Here is a 24,936-nt window from a genome sequence, read left to right as displayed (position 1 = left end):
TTGTTAATACACTGCTCTGAGTCGGCCGGAAAGTAAACGTCAAGTCAGAACATTTCATCGGGCACTTACACAGGCTAATGATTTTCCCTAAGTACCACATTCTGCATCATCAAGGTGCGACGCTGTAACGCCGCTGCTGATGGTTCTCACCGCGGAAGCCTGTTGACACGCCTGGTTATAGCCACGGCGCTGTTACTGCTGGGTAGCTGCAATGAAAAGCATAATGGCCCTAAATAAGACACGCACAAAAATGCAGAATCAGAGACGACGACCTTTTTGAGCGTGTCTTGTACGCGGCAATTATGGATTTCAGCAACCACCAACTTGGCTAAAAGGCGGTTCCCTGAAGCAGCAGCAATTTTCTCACGAATTGCGTCATGCATGTCGCCTCGACCTATTGTTAGAGCGTCATGCATAGAATTTGAGCTTAACGCTAAACAACCATACAACAATTCTTCGTGTTACGTAGTGCTCAACTGGAGTTGTGTATCGCAAAATGTTTTTCTCTTTACTGTGTTTTATTGTTCGGAAAAATTGATACTACAAATGAGAAATGGCACGAAAAGATGTTATCCACCATTCTTTCTTAGTGGCTTGGGGTTGCACTGTTAAAGCGGGGCGGGGGGGGGGGGGGGGGGGGGCGAGGGGGGTCGCTGGATCAAATTCAAGCTTTCGCGGTCGCATTTCGATGGGGACGAAATGCCAAAAACGCTTTTGCGCCTTGAATTGAGCGTACGATGAAGAACCCCAGCTGATCAAGAATAATCCAGAGAGTCGCACTACAGCATAGCTGAAGATGAAATTTGGATTTTGGCGCAAAAAAATAGTTCTTTTTAAGAAGCACTTTATTATGTGACGCATCGTCTTTTTAGCTTGCATTGTTCGCTTTTGGATTGGTTCGGTGGTTTTTATGGCTGTGTGTCCTCCTCTTGTGAAGCAGAACTGCTGGAGCCACGGCTCCGACGGGTTTTCCTGCAGTCGGAGAGTATGGGCAGCATTCCTATAGCTTCTGCATTTTCTTCGCGTGCCTCCCTTTGAGTTATGAGTTCTTGCATGCATTCTTGCGCCTTTTCTTGTGTCCCAATGGAATTCTTTAGCCGGAAATTGTACTCAACTGACTGTGTGGGCATACCTGAATAATAAACAAACAATGACCATGGAGCAGTGAGGCAAATAAAAATATACGGGGCGATAATGTTTAAGTTTTCCTGGATTTTAGAACATCGCCTGTTCCAGATGCCGTAATTCTAGTCCTTCAGCTGGAATATTCAGAGAAGCGGACGTTATCTCCATGAATAACTGAAACACCAATTAAATAATAAATTTGCCTTCTTAATTGCTTTACTGGATTTATTGCATTTTATGAATTGTAGCTCGTGACTTTGCAAAGTTCCTTTCCAACAAGAGCCCCAATTTAAATGTATGTTACATGAAGAAGGCGCAGGTCAAACATTATAAAAAAGAAAGTGATTCGCTATTGCCAACATGAGAAGCCTTTTCATGCATTGCTTGGACAATACGCTCAAATTAGGTGACCAGCTACTTGCTGATAGTCTCATGATCATCAGATACGTTTTTTGACAAAATCAATTTTACAACTGGTCGGATAAACGTACTTGATGAGCACACTATTCTACAGCCATTGGTTTGCACACTGCAGTTAAGACCTTCAGACTGGATTTGTGATCCCTATTCTGTTCTGCTGAACTCGCTTAAAAGGTATCTTTCGGCTTTGTGGCTTTGTGACCTTTTCGCTACCATGGTCGCGATAAGTTATACAGAAATTTGTATACTGTTAACGCTTTTGGCTTAATACACTAGGGTAACGTTATTTGTCAGGCTATGTATTTTTAGATTTCCACACAGTCATGTATTTCTAATTGACTGAAGCCAATAAGTTGCGTTGGGCATGAATGCACATAACCAATTGCTGCATTACATGGCCATACTTTCATGGAATTGGCAAATTGGCAATGCCACAAAGTCGTTGGAAGCAACAAGGACGAAGTTTACGCACGTCTGGGCATTGCCGCGGATAGGGGTAGCGTTCAGGCTAGGAATCCTCCTGTCATAGGAATGAGTACGTCCAGGAATAGAAGTGAAAGAAGAGGTTTATGTACATATAAAAGCAAGTGTGAAATTCTAGTCAGAGCTCACTCAGCAAAACTTGGAAAGTCCTGTTAAAGCAGTTAGTTTCTCCTTGTTTCCCACACAAGCGAATTCTTCTATTCCCATGTTCTCATGAAAAATCCCATGTTCGCACCACCTTGCTGAACTCCGTCTCTGATGTTCAACTTTCGAACCCGCCTGTGCTGCAATGACGGCGCAGTCGCGAAACGGGTGTCCACGCGGTTCCCACGAAAGCCGTCGACATTGACTCCTTCTCCGAATTAGTGGGCTCTCCATGACGGTCGGCGTGCCAGGTTCAGGATCCTAGCCTTGACAGCTGTTGTCCCTTCCACAGAATGTGGCGTTTGCTGTCACCTCGAAGAGAGTTTTTTTTTGTTTGCCCGTCATTAGTCAGTTTCGGGCCCCGTCACCGGTGGGCGCGGGTGAGGGACTCGCCTCGTGGGAAACACCCATAAAATTCCCTCTGACATTTCAAGGCGCAACAGTCTCAACCACCGGCGGTAATGCCCACCTGAGAATGACCAGCTGTTAGGTTTCCCGAAGTGTCGGTATTCAGTCTTCTCATCCCCCCGTCAACAGCGAGACTGACTGGACCGGGCTCAGTTCCGGGGACGTCGACCGACAGCTTGAACTGGTGGACTGGGCGGAGAAGGCCAAGCAGGCCCGGGGCCTTACTTGAACCCGATCCCTCAGCCACGTCCCCCTTTACCCTTCCCCATTTCAATAACGTTTACCACCAGTCGCGACCTCAGTCATCGTATAGAAGCGATGGCTGATGGCACACTGCAGCTCAGGGTCTCAGCAATCACTTCATTGTGGCCTCCTTCCTGGGAACACACACGCACAACCACTGGGTGCGAGAAAGTGCCGTGCTCGCACCGAGAGCCACCGGGTCAAGTTAAAGGTCTAAGCACCTGCCCAATCTAATAATATGAACCACAATAGTAGCCATCCAAACACTTATCTGAAGACTCACAGAAGCCCGAAAGTTGGACATGATAGCAGGGCAATTGAGCTTTCGCGGCTTCAAGACTCTTATTCTTTTATGTACCATCCTTCTGGCATCTTTCTTAAGCCATACGGTTTGGCATTAAGCTTTCCCTTTTGATATATTAGCTACATCAAAGGTCAACCGCTGAATCGCGGGACTCCACCTGAGTAACCCACTCTTTCTGGAAGGAATTTTCTGACGCCATTCCAGTATTGTTACTCAGGTGTGGTCCCGGGATTCGGCAGTTAACCCTTGATTTAGCTAGTATAGCGAAAGGGCAAGCTTAACGACAACGCGTATGGCATGAGCAGGCGTGCAGTAGTCTAACGGCCTCGCCCTCCGAAAAGCCTTCTTGAATGCGTGGGACCCCGCGGATCATTTTCGCCAAGTTTATCACCCTGCCGTGAGCAACCGTATCGCATGCCCGGCGTTGGCTTTCGGTTGAACTCACATCCCCAATATTCTTACGGTTTGCACTTCGCAGACTTCCTGTCCGTTCAGAGGGAGTTCCACATTCGACCGGTTTGCACGTCTGGCGTATTTTGCACGCACCAGCACGAACCCCGACTTTTCGGGGGCGCATGTCATGCCCGCCTCCCGTGCAAAAAGTTCTACCTGGTCCGTCGCCCATTGCAAAAAGTGCTACTTTTCACCGTAAGATTCTCGAGTCCGCAATCAGGTAATTCGCCGAGCGTTGAAGAGCAGTAGCCGGAGCTCGCGAGCCCCGGTTCGTCTAAAAGCGGGAATCGCATCGTTGCCGCATAATCATAAGTTTACCGTCGTCCGATTTTAATCACCATGTATGTCGACCTTGTCTATTTTAGCATTGACGCTTTGTTAGCCCTATTTTTTTTCTTTTTTCCGTTCGTGTTAGCGCCGCACTGGCTGAGCTTATATATTTCTGATCCGAGGGCGCGTTATGTTTCAGGTGGCTGTTTACAATGTTGAATATCTGCCTGAAGCATTAGATTTCACGAAAATTGTCTTTTTATTCGAACTGAAAGAAGCACACATTCGCAGTCTAGCATATAGGTGCGGACATGGAACATTTAATAAAGGATCCTAATCCTAATAAATGACATGTAAACCAAATAATAAAATGAACCTCACAATGCATTGTAAAAAAATGAATTAGCAGATGAAAGACGGAATGAGTACGCTGACTTTATACGTAATCATATAAAACCAAGTTACAAATATTAAAAGAAAGGAGCGCATGGCATACAAAGAAAAACCAACACAAGATAACAATAAAGTAAATACCATGGTATAACGTGTTACCACCAATCACAAATTTCAAGAAGTAGACATAAAAATGCATAGGCAATGTACAGTTAATTGGTCGAGTCATTTGTAGATTCCAAATAAGTAGTCGTTTATTTGATATTTAAAGATGGAAAGTGAGGTACATTATTTTAAGTTGTCAGGCAGCGAGTTGCTTTTCAAAGCTTAATTTTTAATCTCGTAAATTGAAACAGTTCTACGAATTTATGTGACATTAGTCAGATGCGATAACTGTGTCTGATAATTACACAGAATAACACTTTTCTTTACCGTGTTTTGTACCGTGCCACCGATGACATTGAAAGAAGCCCTGCTGTAGTTGACGCTGGTAAACGTTCCAGAATCACAGCTATTTATGTTTGAGCACGTATTGTGGTTGCCCGTCCGTTGCACTCCTTGCTGCTGCTGAAGCCGAAGGAAACGAAGCATACACAATACACGTGATACTAATAAGTGGAGCTGCCACTACGGGTACAAGTGTGCACTGTAGATAAAGTGCATGGCAGATAGGTGTCCCTTTTCCAATTTTTTTCTTTTTATTTCGTTCGTCTACTTCCCCGCGCTATTTAGTGCTCACACCTGCGCTCCGTTACAAGAGTTATACCTGTCATGTCTTGATGTCAGCGTTAACGCCCATTCGATAAACACAAACAATTGAACTCTGTAATACGTACCCTGGGAACACGTATTCATCCCATCTTTTTGTTCTGTAAAGGACAAACATTAAGGATTATTCCCGCATCCAATAACCTGTACTGCTGTATAAATGATCACACATGAGTGAAATTCACTCTGCTCAAAGCTTGGGCTTTTTCTTTCTCATTTATATTTACTGGTTAACCACTAGCCCGTTTTTCTTCACGTTCTCACCACATCTGGTGGAAGGTCTAGGTATGTCCAGCGCTCGTTCGAGCACTCGCGACAACACTCTGCACTAGCCAGAAGACGACCAGAGAAGAAGCCGCCGGAATCTGAGGCTCTTCCTTGAGTAAGGCCTCCTACCAGAGAAGACACGCCCTGCAAAAGAGGCCACGACAGCCGAGATGACCGAGCCCATCACTCCTACAGCCATCGTGTTGCACCAACCACAGGAGCCACCGAATTTGCGTGGAACCCCCAGCGTTGATCCCGAGTACTGGCTCGAACAATTCTAGCGCGTAGTGAGTTAGAAGTGGAACGACCACGCGAAGTTGCAGCACGTTTACTTCGCGCTGCAGGACTCTGCACGTGCACGGTTCGTCAACCAGGAGTCCCAGCTCAGAACATGAGAAAACATCAAGCGAAGCCTTCTTCTGACATTTACAAGTGTCCTTCGCAAGGAAAGAGCTGAGAGACAACTTAAATCACGTCTCCAGCTGCCTAATGAAAGCGTGGCCTTCTTAGCGGAAGAAATTAAGAATCTCTTTAGTTGAGCAGATCCAGAACTGCCGGAAGCAGCTTGGTTTTCTAATTAGAGGAGTGAAAGAAAATCTTCTCACTGGGCTATTGCGGAGCCCACCAAAAACAGTCGCTGAATTTTTAACTGAAGCCGAAGCCATCGGAAAAACACTCACCGTTTAAAGAAGACAGTATGGACGCCCTGAGCTGGTCCATGCTACGTCTGCTACGGAATTCGACGCCATGAGCGTGAGCAACTTTCAAGACACAATGAAGGCTGTAGTACAAGAGGAACTTCATAAAATGTTCTCTAGCTCCGGTCTTCAAGTCGCAGTGCTCAGTGGCGTTATCACGCGAGAATTGCAGCAGGCACTGAGAACGGGGAAACAAGTTCAGCCGCAGGAAGCACCCGAATACAACTCTCGGTCACCTCAGCTTATGTCATATGCCTCCGCTCTGCAAAACCAAGTGCGGCCGGCCAGATCGACGTACTCACCGCTGCAACGCTCACCACCAAATAACCGCCTCCCTATGGTCGAACAGGCAGCCCCGAGAAAGTCCGACGTCTCGATGACTCCCGACTAGCGTCCTCTATGTTTCCACTGCGGCGAGCCCGGCCATGTATACCGTCGCTGCTTATATAGGAACTTCGGCATCCGTGGGTTCCCTATCGGGGCTACGTGTCCGCAACGTTGTGAAAGGCCACTTCAGATCGAACACTACCTACAAAGGCAGAATTCGGCAACGAGCCGCTACCGGAAGCCATCACCCTCATCCCGCCGTTCTACTTCCCCCTGCCCTGGCTACGCGGGAGCAGCGCGGGAAGGTCTCCCAGCCCTAGCATGGTAAACTGAGTATGGCAACCGGTGGAGGCACGGTTGCAGCTTTTCGCACGGCTAAAGACCCTCCCCCACCGCAACATTCCAGTGGTGTAACTACGCCTGCACCGCACGAACAAAATGTGTCACGGAAGCGACAACGGAATCTTCATGCCACCGACGCGATGCACGGACCTAGCAGCGAAGACAGACCAGGATGTACTGGCATTGGTTGACACCGGTGCTGATTTCTCCATCGTGAACGCGGGGTTCACCACTCAATTAAGGAAAGTTCTTACTGCTTGGGACCGCCCGCAGACAAGAAGAGCAGGTCATCATGTAGTAACAGCAAAAGGAAGATATGCGGCTCGTGCAGCGGTGCGAGGACACGCGTACCCTACGATTTTGATCGTCCTATTACAGTGCTCCCATGACGTCATTCTGGGCGTAGACTTCCTTTCGGCGAACAGTGTGGTCATTAATGGACAAGTAGAGGCCAGAAGTCTTTCACCAGACAACGCAATTGCACGAGATCCAAGTTCTGCATTATCTGCTTCACTCGCTATTCTGGATGACCATATTCACGTTTCCACCCCGCTCGAGTACTCTAATCGCAGTGGGTACCAACAACGGCAGCTGCGTCGAAAGGTTGGTCGAAGCGAACCCAAGTTGCTTAGTTGAGCGTATGCTGACTTTAGCAAGGGCAATCGTCCGCCTGGTCGAAGGAACAGCCAATATATTGATAACGAATTTCGGCTCGGAATATCGTCACCTCACTAAATGCAACACGGTGGCGCTCTTCGAGACTATTCCCGACAAACGCAGCATCCTCAAGCTCAAAAACGAGCTTGCACCTCGACCTGCTGAGATTTCATTCGAGATAAACCCTGCTCTGTCGCAAGCGAGACAAGAACGGCTGCAGAAACTGCTTCATACCTACGAGGATTGCTTCGTTACATTGTTCAAGATTGGCCAGACGACCCTTACGAAGCCTCAACTAATAACAGATGAATGTGCATTGCCTATTCACAGGTTACTGCAGCACGTGTTCATGAAAGAACGCGAAGCAATCAGGAAACATACAAAAGAAATGCTGAACGACGATCTCATCGAACGCTCTCAATGTCCCTGAACTTCCCCCGTCGTGCTTGTGAAAAAAAAAGAGAACAGCCTACAATATTCTGTGTCGATTGCCACCGACTGAACAAGGTCACGAGAAAGTACGTCTACCCGCTCCCTCGAATTGACAATGCCTTGAATCACATTTGCAGTGCAAGATACTTCTCGTCCATGGACCTAAAGAGGGGCTATTGGCACGTGGAGGTTGACGAAAGGGATCGCGAGAAGACTGCTTTCATAAAACTGGATGGCTTATGCCAGTTCAAGGTGATACCATTTGGTCCCTGTACTGCCCTGCAACCTTCTAAGAAGTAATGAACTTCGTGTTAGCTTGTCTGAAATGGCAGGCTTGTATGGTTTATCTTGATGATGGGATAGTATTTGCTTCTACCTTCGAGGAACACCTTAGCATGCTAGAAGTGGTACTGCGCTCTATCAAGTCTTCCGGACTTACGCTGAAGTCTGAAAAATTTTGCTTCGCCTACGAACAGCTCAAATTCCTGGGCCACGTTGTCAACTCTGCAGGCGTCTTACCAGACCCTGAGAAGACAGCAGCCGTGCGACACTTCCCACAGCCCCGTGAAAAGGAAAGCGTCAACCTCGCACGAGAAGCGGCCTCTATTTTAGAAAAAAGGGCTTGCCCCGGTTTTTATTATATCACGTGGTTCCCCGCACATATGGGGACGAACGTTCTCGAGGGATTCCCAAACCTCGACGAGCTTGCCCACGACCGTGCGCGAGAACTCACGCGCCGCGACGGTCTGGAGGCTCCGGAGGGGCAGGAAGGGACTCAGCAGAACGATCCACTCCTCACATTTAATGAAATTACTAAACATTACCAACTTGGTCGGAGAATTTATCCTCTGCCTCACCCGAAGCTCAGTAGAGGTCAGTCAGCTACACTTAGAATGCTGCAGACGGGATCTTTCCTGTCGCGGGGATTCCTCAGTAGGGTGTACTCGGATGTGGACCCTAGTTGTCCCGACTGCACTGAAACGTTTTGCCCAATGGCTCACATGCTCTGGCGATGTCCCGCGTTGCCTAACGACTTCCTCTCCAGCGAGGCCGAATGGGAGGAGGCCATCAGAAGCACGGTACTACGAAAGCAAGCCCAGGCTATCCAGAGGGCCCAGGAAAGAGCGGAGCGTCACGGCGTTCTGTCCTTTACGTGGGCGTGGCCAGCGGCTACAATGGCCTCCCGTCAGGAGGTCCTGACAGTAGCTCCTCAGGATTAAATAAAGTTCGTTGTCTGTCTGTCTGTCTGTCTGTCTGTCTGTCTGTCTGTCTGTCTGTCTGTCTGTCTGTCTGTCTGTCTGTCTGTCTGTCTGTCTGTCTGTCTGTCTGTCTGTCTGTCTGTCTGTCTGTCTGTCTGTCTGTCTGTCTGTCTGTCTGTCTGTCTGTCTGTCTGTCTGTCTGTCTGTCTGTCTGTCTGTCTGTCTGTCTGTCTGTCTGTCTGTCTGTCTGTCTGTCTGTCTGTCTGTCTGTCTGTCTGTCTGTCTGTCTGTCTGTCTGTCTGTCTGTCTGTCTGTCTGTCTGTCTGTCTGTCTGTCTGTCTGTCTGTCTGTCTGTCTGTCTGTCTGTCTGTCTGTCTGTCTGTCTGTCTGTCTGTCTGTCTGTCTGTCTGTCTGTCTGTCTGTCTGTCTGTCTGTCTGTCTGTCTGTCTGTCTGTCTGTCTGTCTGTCTGTCTGTCTGTCTGTCTGTCTGTCTGTCTGTCTGTCTGTCTGTCTGTCTGTCTGTCTGTCTGTCTGTCTGTCTGTCTGTCTGTCTGTCTGTCTGTCTGTCTGTCTGTCTGTCTGTCTGTCTGTCTGTCTGTCTGTCTGTCTGTCTGTCTGTCTGTCTGTCTGTCTGTCTGTCTGTCTGTCTGTCTGTCTGTCTGTCTGTCTGTCTGTCTGTCTGTCTGTCTGTCTGTCTGTCTGTCTGTCTGTCTGTCTGTCTGTCTGTCTGTCTGTCTGTCTGTCTGTCTGTCTGTCTGTCTGTCTGTCTGTCTGTCTGTCTGTCTGTCTGTCTGTCTGTCTGTCTGTCTGTCTGTCTGTCTGTCTGTCTGTCTGTCTGTCTGTCTGTCTGTCTGTCTGTCTGTCTGTCTGTCTGTCTGTCTGTCTGTCTGTCTGTCTGTCTGTCTGTCTGTCTGTCTGTCTGTCTGTCTGTCTGTCTGTCTGTCTGTCTGTCTGTCTGTCTGTCTGTCTGTCTGTCTGTCTGTCTGTCTGTCTGTCTGTCTGTCTGTCTGTCTGTCTGTCTGTCTGTCTGTCTGTCTGTCTGTCTGTCTGTCTGTCTGTCTGTCTGTCTGTCTGTCTGTCTGTCTGTCTGTCTGTCTGTCTGTCTGTCTGTCTGTCTGTCTGTCTGTCTGTCTGTCTGTCTGTCTGTCTGTCTGTCTGTCTGTCTGTCTGTCTGTCTGTCTGTCTGTCTGTCTGTCTGTCTGTCTGTCTGTCTGTCTGTCTGTCTGTCTGTCTGTCTGTCTGTCTGTCTGTCTGTCTGTCTGTCTGTCTGTCTGTCTGTCTGTCTGTCTGTCTGTCTGTCTGTCTGTCTGTCTGTCTGTCTGTCTGTCTGTCTGTCTGTCTGTCTGTCTGTCTGTCTGTCTGTCTGTCTGTCTGTCTGTCTGTCTGTCTGTCTGTCTGTCTGTCTGTCTGTCTGTCTGTCTGTCTGTCTGTCTGTCTGTCTGTCTGTCAGAAGGTTTCTCGCACTTTGCGCCCACTACAGGCGCTTCGTCTAAGACGTCTCACGGATCGCACAGCCACTGACACGCCTGAGAAAAGAGGACGTCCCGTTTCTATGGCACGCACCACAAGAGCAAACGTTTCGAGAGCTCAAGCGCCGTCTTTAATCACTGCCCATTTTGGCACACTTCGACAACAACGCGGAAACAGAAATCCAACACCGGCGCAAGCAGTATCGGCCTCGGCGCCGTTCTTGTTCAGAGACCGAATGGACGAGAATATGTCATCGCCTATGCTAGTCGTTCTTTATCGAAGGCAGAGTCAAACCATTCCACAGCGGAAAAAAGAATGTCTGGCAATAATGTGGGCAACCTCAAGATTCCGCCCATATGTATACGGTAGATACTATACGGTCCTTACCGATCACCACGCTTTGTGCTGGAAGGCAAACCTGAAGGACCCGTCCGGACGCCTCGCGAGATGGAGTTTTCGGTTGCAGGAGTTCGACATCTCCGTAGTTTACAAGAACGGAAGAAAGCATTCAGGCTCAGACTGTCTTTCGCCGTGTACAGACAACGACTCAACTTTTCTGGGCATGGTTACCGCCTCCGATTTCGCGACGCAACAATAGGCCTACCCTGAACTGAGCGGCCTCATTCAGTACCTTGAAGGACGAAGTGACAGCGTCGCACAAATCATCAAACGCAGTGTGCCCGCATTCTGTGTGAGAAATGGTGTTCTACCCAAAAAGAACTTCGATCCTACGAAGAAGGCCTACCTTCTTGTTGTACCATCGTCGTTAAGTCCAGAAATTTCGCTGGCGTCTCATGATGAAGCAACATCCGGACAGCTCGGCTGTGCACGAACCCTCGCGCGGATTCGAGAATGTTATTACTGGCCGCCTATTGCCGAAGAAGTCAAGCCTTACGTCCGTACGTGCACAGAGTGTCAACGCCGGAAGACTGCCCCAACGAAACCTGCCGGACTACTGTAACCGATCGAACCCTTGACAAGACCGCTCCAGCAAGTTGGATTGGACTTTCTTGGGCCTTTCCCGACGCCCACTGCTGCGAACAAATTTATTATTGTTGCAACGAATAACTTGACGTGCTACGCAGAAACTTCCTCACTATCAAGAAGAACCACTGAGGAAGCCACCAGATTCTTTTTATTTTTAGGATTCTCCTGTGTCACGGTGCGCCAGTGGCTATTATCACTGACATGGGGACAGCATTCTGTAGTGACCTGATGCAGCCCATCTTTTGGTACAGCCAAACCACTCACCGCAGAACTACCGCATACCATCCGCAAACTAATGGTCTCACAGAAAGGCTAAATAAAACCCTGACGGACATGATGTCGATGTACGTTGACGTTGAACATAAAACGTGGGATGAAGTACTCCCTTATATCACCTTCGCCAATAACACGGCCATTCAGGATACAACTGAGCTGACACCGTTCACTCTTATTTACGGCCGCGCCGTGACAACGACACTCGGCGCCATGCTGCCACATGTCAATGCAGAAGCCCGCATTCTGACGTGGCGACACTTCAGCAGCGCGCCGAAGAAACCCGGAGGCTCGCTCGAGCCCGAACCGCAAGAAATCGATCAACTGGCGCCTCACAATGCAACCTTCGACACCGCAATAAATAATACACGCCAGGCGAGCAAATTTGGGTATGGGCACCAGTTCGTGGACGAGACTCAGCGAGAAGCTCCTTCGACGTTATGTCGGCCCATACAAGAGAGAGAGAGCGAGACAAAAGGGAAGGAAAGACAGGGAGGTTAGCCAGTGTAAATACCGGCTGGCTACCCTGTGCTGGGGAAAAGGGTAAAGGGAATAAAAGGAGAAGGAAGAGAGAAGAAAAAAACAAGAAAAAATGCAAACAGTAACGCGATGTAACGCGCAACAATAGTCAAAGGCATTCGCACAATTCACATGTCCTTAAGAACTTGAGCAAAGCCCTTAAGGCCTTGAGCGCCGAAACCCGTCTGGACCAGCGTCCTAGAACTTTCTCTTCTGTGAAGGGGCGATTGTCCAGTTTTTCGAGCACGGTCAAGAGCACTTTTCTTTGCACATTGTAGCGTGGACAGTCACAGAGGAGGTGCGCGATCGTCTCTTTGCAGCCGCAGGTGTCGCAAGCAGGGCTGTCGGCCATTGCAATACGGAAGGAGTAGGAGTTCGTGAATGCCACGCCGAGCCATAGGTGGCACAGAAGTGTTGCTTCCGCTCGTGGCAACCCTGGTGGAAGATGGAGTTGCAAACCTGGATCCAATCTGTGAAGACGTGTGTTCGTGAATTCGCTGGTGTTCCACAGAGTTAGCGTAAGCTCGCGTGCGAGGGAGCGCAGACTTGTGGCTGCATCTGTTCTTGACAGCGGTATGGGTACAATCTGGGCACTATCATGAGCCGACCGGGCAGCGTCATCCGCACTGACATTTCCCGAAATTCTGCAGTGACCCGGTATCCACTGGTAGATGATGTTGTGTCCCTTGTCGATTGCGTAATGGTGGAGTAGTCGGATGTCTGCGACTAATTGTACATTTGGTTCATACAAGATTGTCCGCCACGTGTGTGCACTGAATTATGAGGTCATTCCTGACGGGTTGACGAACTCTCAGCGACGGCGTGCACTGCCCCAAATTGTTCACGTTGTGCGCATGAAGGCGTATTAAGCACGTTAGAAAACTTCTTGCGTAGTTTTTTCATTAACTTTGGGTTCTCCACAACCTCCAGTGCTGTCTAATTGTTTACCTAAATGCTTATTTCCAACATCGGGACGATGTATTTTTTTTTTTTTTTTTGAGGGGAGCAATGCCACGTGGCTTTCGGGTTTTGCATCTGTGCCGGTGGCGTTCGAACGACGGTTGTTAATCCGTGTAAGCACTCGGGCAAACCTACAGCGATAGCTTCGCGCCTAGATAGGCCTATCGTATCAGGCAGAGCAACTGGCGCTTTCTCTAGCGATAGTTGTACGCACGTTCCTTCACAGCCTTTAAATACAGAATTAGCACAGCAAGCTGGGCGAGTTGATGAGTGAACATATTCCTAGGGCTGGGCAGCGCAATGCGGACGAAGGACGAAAGGAAGTGCACGATACAAGCGCAGACTAACAACTGGTATATTTTTTTTCAACTTTGGTTGATTTCTTTAAATACTGCCCACACATAGGTGATGCTCTTTCTTCCTTGATCGCCGTCCATGCTCGCACATGTTGCTGCTACTGGGCTAATTGCTTTCGGTTATACGGGACACAAGTTCGCCTCAATATATGTTCGTCTTGCTGCACGCTCGTCTTCTCTAATTACCGGTGTGTAGCGCCTCTCGTGAGAGTATTAAAGCGCATTCGATAAACGCAAAAAATTAACATTGTAATACGTACCTTGGGAACACGTATTGATCACATCTTTGTGTTCTGTAAAGCACAAGCGTTAAGACTTATTCCCGCATCTAATAACATTTACTGCTTGATAAATGATCGTACAGGAATGAAATTCCCTCTGCTCAAAGCTGGCGCTTTTTTTCTTCTCATTTATGTTCGCTCGTTAACAACCAGCCCGTTTTTATTCATGCAGTCCATGTACATCAGGGTGATGCTCGTCAGCATAGGTAAATAGCTATTTAAATGGCGTTGCTTTTAACTTTTCATGATATAGACTTGGCGCTCTTTGGCCAACGATGCCTTTGCGCCATAAAAACCCCTCAATCAGCTCTTCATGATATTGCAAATTTATTGGTGCGACACGCAACCGGTTTCCCGTTGGCGCGGCATGCGAGGCGTTCGCATTCCAAGCTACCGGCTTTCCGCATTTCTTGTCAGTGTTCTGCAGTTTAAAATGATGCACTTCGACTTAAGGATACCATCCCCTGCACAGACGTCTAGCATTACCGGTCGCGCATGTTGGCCATATAGAAAACACCGCGCTCAATAAAAGTGGTGCAATTTATGGTTAAACCTTTAAAACTAGAATGCGAGCCACTTATGGCACAAGGATTCCGCATGCGGTGAGCATACTGATAATCGTGACATCACAAAATTTTAATATCGTGTTTTTTTTTTATTATTTTGCTTTGAAATGTCCTTCGCGACCTTCATTATTAGCACCAGGAAAACACAATGTCATTCAATACAGCGTGCTCTGTTATTATAGTGGATACCTTGTTTTTTCGGTTGCATTGATTTGTTTGTCTTGATTAATTTGGGTACGTGACTTAAATGTGTTCTTATCAATGAATACAATGAAAACTCACTATCTACATTCAGTAAGATTTTTTGTATTACTATAGTCCCAGTGTCATGATTTTTTTGCTTGTAGCTATTTCTTACAAAATTTATTGATCAATGACCTTAGTTCCGTCCTAGTACTGTTGTGTTACTCTATGGTGTGTAATTATTTCAATAAATTCAGGGACAGAGGTTTCATAGTTGAGGGCATGGAAATGGAGAAAAATCCGCGTTTACTCTTGGCAGCAGCACAAATAAAGTCACCGATAAAAAACATTAGACGTGCTAAGGGGCACAACCACTTAATTTTTCATCAAGGTCTGTTACCGAAACCGCAACCTACACCATGCTTAAAATTTACCGCCTTCAATTGGTATGACCAGTGATTTTGTGAGTGGTTCTTGGTTTAGTATATGACACGCAGTGTCAAAGTAACCAGGTCGTTGAAAATATTGTGCCCTTAGTATCCTCGTAACGGTTCATATTCTTTATGGGCATTTTTCAGTCGCTTTATCAAGCAAACGACTGATGAAATTTACTGGCTCTTGCTCGTTCTGTGTATCAAGAAGAAAGTGATTCTTACCAAAGTTTAGGAAAATCGGCTGCAGGATAAACGCCCTTTATTTTATTTTACGAATGAGCGTAGAGCTACAGACGGCATTCCCCTTCTGCTTTAGCATTCCTTAGCCAACTGGAATATGCCGCCGCCATCTAGAACCCTCATCAAACATATATCATCAATGCACTCGAGTCAGTTCAGAACCGTGCGACTAGATTCATCCATTCTACATATTCATATAACATTAGCATTTAGCACTTAAAGGCACAATCTAGCTTGGCATCTCTTGCTTTTCGTCGTCGCATCGCCACGCTCTCTCTTTATCACAAATTTTTTTACAGCTCACAAAGCCGCCCGCCTTACGTCACGCCATCATCTTCACGCATGTCACAGCGCACCAGCCATGAACTCCAAGTTTCTCGTCCTCGAACACGAACTGTCATTTTCAATCATCATTTTTTCCTCGAGCTGCCAAGGACTGGAACGACCTAACCATTAATGTCGCTGTCATCACCATGTCATTCACAATTTCTAGAAACTGTTGAAACTTGTACTTCAATGTAACACCTGCCTTTTCTTGTGTTCACATGTTAACCACCCCTTATGTAATACCCCGAATGGGGTCTTTAATGTAACAAAATGAAATTAAATGAAATTTTTTCCCGAAGAAAAACTACTTCGCGCTTTTGTTCTTCAACGTTTACAATGAAGTGGTCTGGCGTATTAGCTGTAAGTTATTCTGGTACTTCTATATCATTCTGGGGCAAGCATTTGTATTTCATTCCTTTGTTCAATATTGCGAAGCTTACTTTTAAGAGGAAGCATGCTAGGTCGCTCGTAGTACGTGGCGGAAAACAGAGCGCACTTCTTGTCGATGCTTTCGTACAGCATTATCTCCGAGCTGTTCCAGGATCCGGTTATCGCAAGGTCTGCGTGAGCAAGAAAACGTTTATTCAATGACACCAACCTCATTTCTTCTTGCAGAGTGCAAGAACTGGGTATTTCTCTGCTTTCAACATAGCACTTGCTTTACAGCAAAGGTCTTGGCGCAACTAGAAGCTATCGAAAACATTACGTGCCGGATTTCACAGCGTCGTAAAAGAACTGGGCCCTCCGTGTATTTCATATTTGGACATAGTGTGGTGCATGTTGTCAGCAACTTGCATGCTCAACGAAAACTCCTAAACGCTCGTGTTCAGCCTGTTTAGTTCTGGTAACTGAAACAGATGCACGCACAGTTTCCTCACTGCCCTACTGGAACCAAGAGTGCCATCTATTTCATGTTTAAATAGAATGGGGGACAAGTTCTGGGCGATATTCGCCGACAGTTGGAACTGTGTAAGTTTTTAATTACCTTGGAAATAATTACTGAAAATTCAGATTTATTTTCCCTTTATGAATTATGAAGCAGGTTCCTCCGCTATTCTGTGCGAACTAAAGAAAGAGCGCTATTTATATTTGTAATGGGGGCAGTGTTGCGAGTTATGTGCAAAATTTGTCAGCTCACGGTAATCACAGCCTTTCTCGCCAATTATTTGTGCAATCAATCCACATTAAAAGCGCAATTTTAAACTACCGAGAATTTTTTCCCAACATAGCGAACAGACTCAGCGTGTCACAATTTCGACATAGATGAAGAGCTGAAATTTTCTCACCTCGATCGTGGGAAAGGTTTCAAGAATGTCAGGTAATTGCAGGCCTTCAAAAAATAATGCGTACTGAAGCGCTTCAAATCGTTGCATAGCAGTTATCCGTACCTTTTTGGTGTGTTCACAAAACAGTTCGTCACCTTTTGTTTAAATTTTACGGCAATGGAAGAGAAAGGAGCCTTTATGTGGGGAGAAAATTAGGTATGTCTCTCCGAATTATGAGCTTTACAAGTAATTACTGGATACTCGTAATCTTTTTATTTTTGTCCGTTATACCAGGTTCTCGTGGTGACCTCGGTGAGTTAAACGAGCAACGTTTTTACTGTATTTTGGAATTATGGACCTGTTTATGGATGGGTGCAGGCTGTCTAAAGTGACTGACATGATTACCAAAACTGAGTTAAATTATTTACGTTAGCGCTGCAGATCGTTTCAGGGACGAGGGCGTGAAACGGTCATATTTTCTCATTCCATCCCATAGTCGGGCAATCAGCCTTCAATCACAACAATCTTACTTTTTACTTGCGCGCGTTTTGAAATTTAACATGTGTTTAAATTGTTCTTTAGGCCACCGCTAATCTGGCGATAGGTTATGGGCTCGTTGCTATTCACCCTCGCTACATTGTTTTGAATTTTCTCGCTCAGAATTATATCCGACACCAAAATAGCAACTGGTGTCGCTTTATGCCTTAAGACCGGCTTCCCAGAGAAACGCTTTTTACAAGCGTTCAAAAATTCACTGCGATGGTCTGGAAAAACTCAAACTACCCCTCCGAGGTCAAACCTTGCCTAATACGAATAGTGGCTGATGTATTTCCGAAGGTTGGTATATGAAGGTTTATTGCGACCTCAAAAATAATTGAAGCGCTCAGCAGTGTTTACGGCCAAAATACCTAATATTTACAAGCATCCTACAAGAACTATACGTTACACGAAGTTCACTACAGATAAAAAATGAGGACGTGAAAGGGGTAATAGTTGGTAAAATGATAACGTTTGTTGCTAAATATGCGCTTGGTAATTAGTTACTAAATACTTGAATTCTTCCTATGTTCAGTCGTTATGCAAAGCCTACGAGGCGCTTGCTCCGCGACCCCGGATGAGCTGCTGGGGCAGAGACGTCACATTCTGTTCAAATACGGGCGTAACATTGTTTATGTTCGCACAAAGTTTGCAGTGTTAACATAACCCAATTACGAGAGCACAAAAGCGTTGTACGCATGCTTTGTGCGCTTCATGAGAGCAGAATATATATGGCGCAGAGTTCTCACTATATGGAGTACATGTTATCTGCCAGGTGCTGGCAACGCTGTAGTATATGTGGCCTATTAGAGGCAGGTGAAATTGATATTGCAACTGCTCTAAATATTCACTTCACATAGGGCGGTGATTGTGAAGCTTCGCACGACCCTCCATTTTTTTGTTCTTTAACAAATCCGGCTATGAATTAAAGCAATCATGCTACAAACTTTTGTTAACATAAACATTTGTTTGTTGCTAGATGAATATCAAAAGTGCGAAAGGTACTTACGGCGTGAGCTCGGACGCGCGAGCGATACTTCCATGGCGTTGTATGTGTTTCCTGCCGTAGGCTTCTTGGTAACTTTTCCAAGGAGGTCCTTGCTTTGTAAGCTATGCAAATAAGAAAATATACCAGTTTATGAAAATGTCTTTAAAAAGCATGGATTCCGTACCTGAAATGTTCCTTTTGAATGAGCCTCATAAAGGAAGTAAAAGTCTCATTTGTCTCTTGAACGACGTCGAGCATGCAGGGGTATTGCGATCCGCTTAATCCTAATATCCAAATGTGCTCGCCAGCTGCATAGAACTGAAACAAAAATCAGCATGTTTCTTAACATGGTAGGCTTCTTCAACTTGTAGTGGAGGACGCCGACTGAGCGGACTCATGCCAGTAATTGGGAAATTTCTCGCTCGAGTGAACATGAAGACTGCTACAGCAAGATGGATGAAAATTTCATCTGCGGGTTGACCTCAAAATAATGCTATGTGTATTGCACAACACCGTAGGGCATGCATTAAAAAAACCTCCGGTAGTTCACCCTCTTTCGGTTATCTTTGATTCCGGTTCGATCACCTCATGTAGTAGCACTTGACTGGAGGTCGCGGGCTCCATTTACAAATAATACAGGTATATCTACAGGTACATTAAGAATACCAACTTTCAAATTCTCTATATTCAGTACAGCCACCTGGAATGAGTCTACGGTGTACAAGGAAACAGTTGTGCAGCCTCTCAAATATTCCGCGCTCAACTGAGCTCTCTGGTGTTGTAAGAACTTTTTGGTGGACTATTCAATTGTTCTCACTGTTATGCTTACTTTATAAGTTCGACTTTTAAACCTTTAATTACCGAACACGGTTCCCCGTGAAGAAATACTAGAAGACTCGTTGCCTTTTATATTTAGCTATAGGCAGTACATTTGCACCAGAAAACTTGCGTTATATATCAACAACTGCTTATATAGAGGGTGTCCCAGCTAACTTTAGCCAGAGTTTAAAAATATGCGACTGCCATGTAGCTGGACAGAAACGAGGTAATGTTGTTTGTGCTGGTCTTTGTGCTTCAAACTGAGGACAGTGGCACAATAGGTGGTCAATTCTCTCCTCGTAGCCACAGACATCACATGCAGTACTGTCAGCCATTCCAATGAGTGCTGAATAAGCTTTCGTGAAGGCAACTCCCAACCACAACCGACACAGAAGAGACGCTTCGCGCCGGTGCAGTTCGGCCGGAGGTATGAGTTGCAGTGAAAGGTTGTGCAGACTGTGCAGTCGGGTGCACCTTGCATGTGTGGTGATCCACTTAGCAAACGAGTATGCGTGCTAGAACGCAAAGCTGTCTCACAACGTCTCCACTTCAGATAGGAATGGGTATGCAGTGGTCATCTTGGTTTGACGTGCTAGCTGCCTTGTCCGTGTCATCATTTCCTGTGATACCGCAATGGCGTGGTATTCATTGAAAAGTCATATCATGGCCTTTTTCTCACAAGTGGTGAATGGGTTCCACGATTTCGCATGGCAATTGATCGTGAGTTCCACCTCGGAGAAATGACTGGGGACATTGTAAAGCCGGCCTTGAATCGCAAAAGGCTGCCCATTTTTGAGGAGTCTCTGTGTTGATCACATGGAGCACTCTCGCGGCTCTGCAGCTGTAGACATACTGTTATGGGAAGTCTGGAGCCGTTAGGTTAGTCTTCTTCTTTTTGTGACTACAGCGCGAACGAAACTGGTTGATGTAGTTGAGCCATCAGTATAGACGTGTATGAAGTCGCTGTATTTCTCGTACAAGAGGAGCAACGTAAGTTGCTTGAGCACTGATGACAGCTAGTCCGACTTTTTCTGAAGTCTTGGGATTGTGAGGTTTACTTGAGTACGGCTCAAGCAGCATGGAGGAATCGAAAGTCTTCCAGCAGGTACGCATCCGGAAGTAAGAGAGGCATGGTGTGTCAAGGCAGTTGTACTGAATGTCCTGTGGGTCCTCTCTCCATGGAGACTTGCGACGTAGTAGATGGGGGTCTGGGCGAAGTGTCTTATGTGCACACGCATTGTTTCAATGCTAATGTGCGTTATGATAGTGTAATCTTCGGCAATTGCAATAACTTCTGCCGTTCACGCATTCAGCCATCTTGTGATGGCTGCCGTTCAGCCATCTTTGTTATGCGAGTTTGTCCACGCGACAATGAATTTTCTTTTCAGTTCGTCTGGCCAACTTCAAGTCATGTACCGACTTCGTGCGCCTATATCATCGCTCTGCACGGCGACATGTTGCAGCAAGCTTCTCTAATGCAATGTCGTATTCTGTACGTGCAGATGTTCTCGAAAGCGAATGCGTGGCAGCCTCTTGGGCGACCTTTATAGTATGCTCTAGGCTACAGGATGCGCCCTCACGACAGCCGTCTTCCACAATTGATTTGAACATGAGCCAATCGATAGATTGGGTGACGCCGGGTAACTTGGAGCCCTTCAGCCCTTCAATCCTAAGATAAGAGGGGAGGTGGTCATTTGCCCGCGTTTCAATATCAGGACACCACCTGACGTTTTTGGTGAAGGAGCTTGAAACAAAGGTGAGGTCCTGGAAGCTACTGTAGACAGTTCTCTGCAGAAAGGTGGGGCTAAATCATTTAACAAACACAGCTCTTGTTCGGAGGCCAGTAACACTAATCTTCTGCCCCTCCAGTTTATCGGAGCGCTTTTCATGAGATGGTGGCGGGTCATCACCAAAGGATTCGGAGTCAATGTCGTGATTTGTAGTAACCACTCGCAGTCCCGCCCAACGTTACTAGATTAGGTTCCGTTTTCTAACTTCTGTCAATGCGTGGACCCTCCATCGATTCTCGCATTTCGTGGCGCTGCTGTCGCTCTTCGCTCGGTCAGGACGGCGGAGCCGGCGAGCGAAGTACTGTCCGCGTCTGTTCCCGTGATTTGGTGGCGTCTATACATGAGTGTTTTGCTGCAGTCTAGGTGTTTTTAATATCCTATCCATGTCAACAGGGTCGAGAAGCATCTACGGGAGCGCGAAAGTTATGGGAGGTCACGTGATATCCTTCGCCACTTGCTGTGAGGCTCGCTATGTGGGCACCATCGCATAGATTTTTCTATTCCAGTTCATTTGATATCCATGTCGAGAGGGTTGGTAATTACCCACAGTCTTGCTAAAGTTACGTGATGTCCCGTGACTCTTTTCCACGTAGTCTAAAGTACGCGAAGTGCACACCTTTGCAAACCTTGTTCGAAGTGCGATCGTGTAAAACCCATGTCAGTATGGTTAGGAATCATGCATGGGCTAGCGAAAGCTAGGTGAGGTCACGTGACACCCATTCCCACGTGATTTGATGTCAAATACGTGTATACTAACACGTAGCTTTTGTTTTTTCCGATCGTTTTATGTCCATGTCTGGATGGTTGGTAATTGCCCACGGTCTGGCTAAAGTTACGTGATGTCACGTGACTCTTTTCCACGTGGTCTGAAGTAAGCGAAGTGCGTACCATCGCAAACCTTGTTCGAAACCCAATCGTTTGATATCCATGTCAGTATGGTTGGCAATTACGCATGGTCTAGGTAAAGTTGCGAGATGTCATGTGGCCCTTTTCCACTTGGTCTTAAGTACGCGAAGTGCGTACCGTCGCAAACCTTGTCCGAAGCCCGATCGTTTGATAGTCACGTCAGTATGGTTGGGAATCACGCATGGGCTAGCGAATGATATGTGAGGTCACGTGACACCCTTTCCCAAGTGATTTGACGTTAACTACGTGTACAGCATCGCAATGTTTTGATTCACCCTTTCGTTTGATCTCCATGTCGGCGTGGTTGGTAAATTACCTATGGTCTGGCTAAAGTTGCGCAACGTCACGTGAGTCTTTTCCACGTGGTCTGAAGTACGCCAAGTGCGTACCATCGCAGATCTTGTTCGAAGCTCGATGACTTGATATCCATGCCAGTATAGCTGGGAATCACGGATGGGCTAGCGAAATATAAGAGGTTCGTGACACCCTTTCCCAGGTGGTTTGACTTTCAGTACGTGTGTACCATCGCATAGCTTATGATTCTCCCGTTCGCCTGATATCCATGTCGGCAGGGTTGGTAATTACCCATGGTCTGGCTAAACTTACGTGATGTCACGTGACTCTTCTTCACGTGGTCTGAAGTACGCGGAGTGCGTACCATCACAGACCTTGTTCGAAGCCGCATTGCTTGTTATGCACGTCAGTATGATTGGGAATTACGCATGGGCCAGCGAAATATACGTGAGGTTACGGGACAGCGTCTCTCACGGGATCTGACGTTTGCTACGTGCGTACCATCGCAAAGCTCTTGTGATTCCCGTTCGTTTCCAACCCATCTCAATGTGTTTGTGAATCACATGTGGGCTTCCGAAAGTTACGCAAGCTCACGTGACATCCTTTACCACGTGGTCTAGCGTATTCTACGTAGGTATCTTGAAAATAAATTATGGGGTTTTACGTGTCAAAACCACTTTCTGATTATGAGGCACGCCGTAGTGGACGACTCCGGAAATTTCGACAACCTGGGGTTCTTTAACGTGAACCTAAATCGAAGTACACGAGTGTTTTTGCATTTCGCCCCCATCGAAATGCGGCCGCCGTGGCTGGGATTCGATCTCGCGACCTCGTTCTCAGCTAGGTATCAGGACAGAGTTCCTTCGAAGCTCACTGTTAGGGACATAGGAGAGCTGGTGGACAAGCACTCCTTCATTATTGCAACACATATGATAGAGTGCAGCTGTGGCAGTATGCGAAGGTGTTAATATATAAGCCAAATTAGGTTCTCTGAGTTAACATGTTAATATATTGATGTCATTCGATTGTGGTCGAGCAGGCAAAAAATACTAAACAAAGAAAAGTAATCTTAATTTACACTTAAGAAGTTGTGCAAGCAAATGAATTAAGCTGTTAACGCCAGAAATCGGACATTTTATATGTGTTCTACAGCTTTACAGTTAAGTGGTATCCCTGTAATTTCTCTGTAAAACCTGCAGCAAGATTCAGCATTCAAGGAGGCTGGCATGGTACTGTGGTCTGCTTGCTGCGAAGTTAAAATTAAAATTAAATAATGGGGTTTTACGTGCCAAAACCACTTTCTCATTATGAGGCACGCCGTAGTGGAGGACTCCGGAAATTTCGACCACCGGGGGTTGTTTAACGTGAACCTAAATCTAAGTACACGAGTGTTTTTGCATTTCGCCCCCATCGAAATGCGGCCGCCGTGGCTGGGATTCGATCTCGCGACCTCGTGCTGAGCTAGGTATCAGGACAGAGTTCCTTCGAAGCTCGATCGTTTGATATCCATGTCAATATGGTTGAGAATGAGGAATATGCTGGCGGATGTTACGTGAGATACGTGATCCTCCACGTAATCTCAGATGCGTTACATGGGTAAAATCGCACAGATTGTTCAAAGCTCATTCATTTGATATCCATGTCAACGGGCCTTGTAGAAAATAAACTGATGAGAGGTCACGTGACGCTCTTTTCAGCCTGTTGTTACCAGCTTTAGAAATCAACGGTTTGTTGCTGGATGTCCCTTAGCTTCAATGCATGTTAGCAAAGCCATCAAATAGCTACATTTTACGTGACCTGTTCATGGCAGTAATGTCGATAAGAGTGCATTATTTCGATCATGTATCACGGTGGAAATGCATTTTTGAAGTCACATGACAACGCTCCTCAAGAAAGCTGTTGGGTTATGTTTGGTCGGCGCAAAATTATAGCATTTCCTCATAATTTTGAACATCCTAGAACAATTCCGCTAATGCATCTTTGGGATAATATAGTTTGGTGCTGAGATTAAATGTGGGGCAGCTGAATTAAATTCACAGGTGCTTGCACTAGAATAGCTGGCGCTTGGATTATTCTAGTAATCTAGTAGCTTCGAATATCCAGCTAACCGGTTGTTTAAACCGGAGATCCTCAGTATTCGTTTCTGAAAATCTGGGTAACCCGATAACCGCTGGTTTGACGTATATTTGCAAGCACTATATATATATATATATATATATATATATATATATATATATATATATATATATATATTTGATGCATACAAATTCATTATGAAACTACATCAAGTCTAGTGGGGCCTCAAAGCAAGGCATTACTTCCTATTACTAGATTTGCCCGATGCTAATAGATGTTACATATAAGAATACGAAATTGAGAACTAGTGAAATTTCAGCGATGATATCACGCCCTTAATGTCCTTTAATCTTATAAACGGCCATATTGTTCCGTTAGGAGGTCATGAACTTACGACCCATATTAAGTAAACGGCCAGGAAATCAACAAAAAGCACTAACCGTTGCAATATCAACGTCTGTTTTTGCTGCCTTTTCTTCGCCTGGTTCTTCTTGGTGGTTTTCTTGGGCATTTGTTCCAGAGGAAGCTTGTGGTGTTCCTTCCGGTATGTCTTCCGGCAGCTCTTCAGGTTTCTCTGCCGGTTGGCATTGCTTTTCGCGCTTGCTCTTTTCGCCGTTTCCTTCTCCGCTCTCATCAGCACTAATTAACGTGGCTGCTAATATCACGGTCACGATGATAACCGCAATGGTTCTCGACGCCATCACCTACCTCCTGAATTCACAAAGGACTGAG

The 24,936-nt window shown here is 46.4% G+C and overlaps 1 protein-coding gene across 1 annotated transcript; it reads right to left on the bottom strand.

Annotated features, from left to right (window-relative positions):
- Nucleotides 1-827: 827 nt before the first annotated feature.
- LOC126534176 (uncharacterized) lies at nucleotides 828-24,936 on the bottom strand. Its single transcript, XM_050181423.2, has 7 exons — nucleotides 24,645-24,936; nucleotides 18,504-18,637; nucleotides 18,341-18,441; nucleotides 15,970-16,089; nucleotides 13,759-13,791; nucleotides 5,080-5,112; nucleotides 828-1,132 (listed from the first exon to the last, which is right to left on the bottom strand). Exons 1-7 carry the CDS (start codon nucleotides 24,903-24,905, stop codon nucleotides 909-911), a joined length of 906 nt encoding a protein of 301 aa, XP_050037380.1. The 5' UTR covers nucleotides 24,906-24,936; the 3' UTR covers nucleotides 828-908.

Source organism: Dermacentor andersoni, chromosome 7 (genome assembly GCF_023375885.2).
Source record: "Dermacentor andersoni chromosome 7, qqDerAnde1_hic_scaffold, whole genome shotgun sequence".
Classification (NCBI taxonomy): Eukaryota; Metazoa; Arthropoda; class Arachnida; order Ixodida; family Ixodidae; genus Dermacentor; species Dermacentor andersoni.
This window is presented reverse-complemented; position numbering and strand designations above follow the sequence as displayed.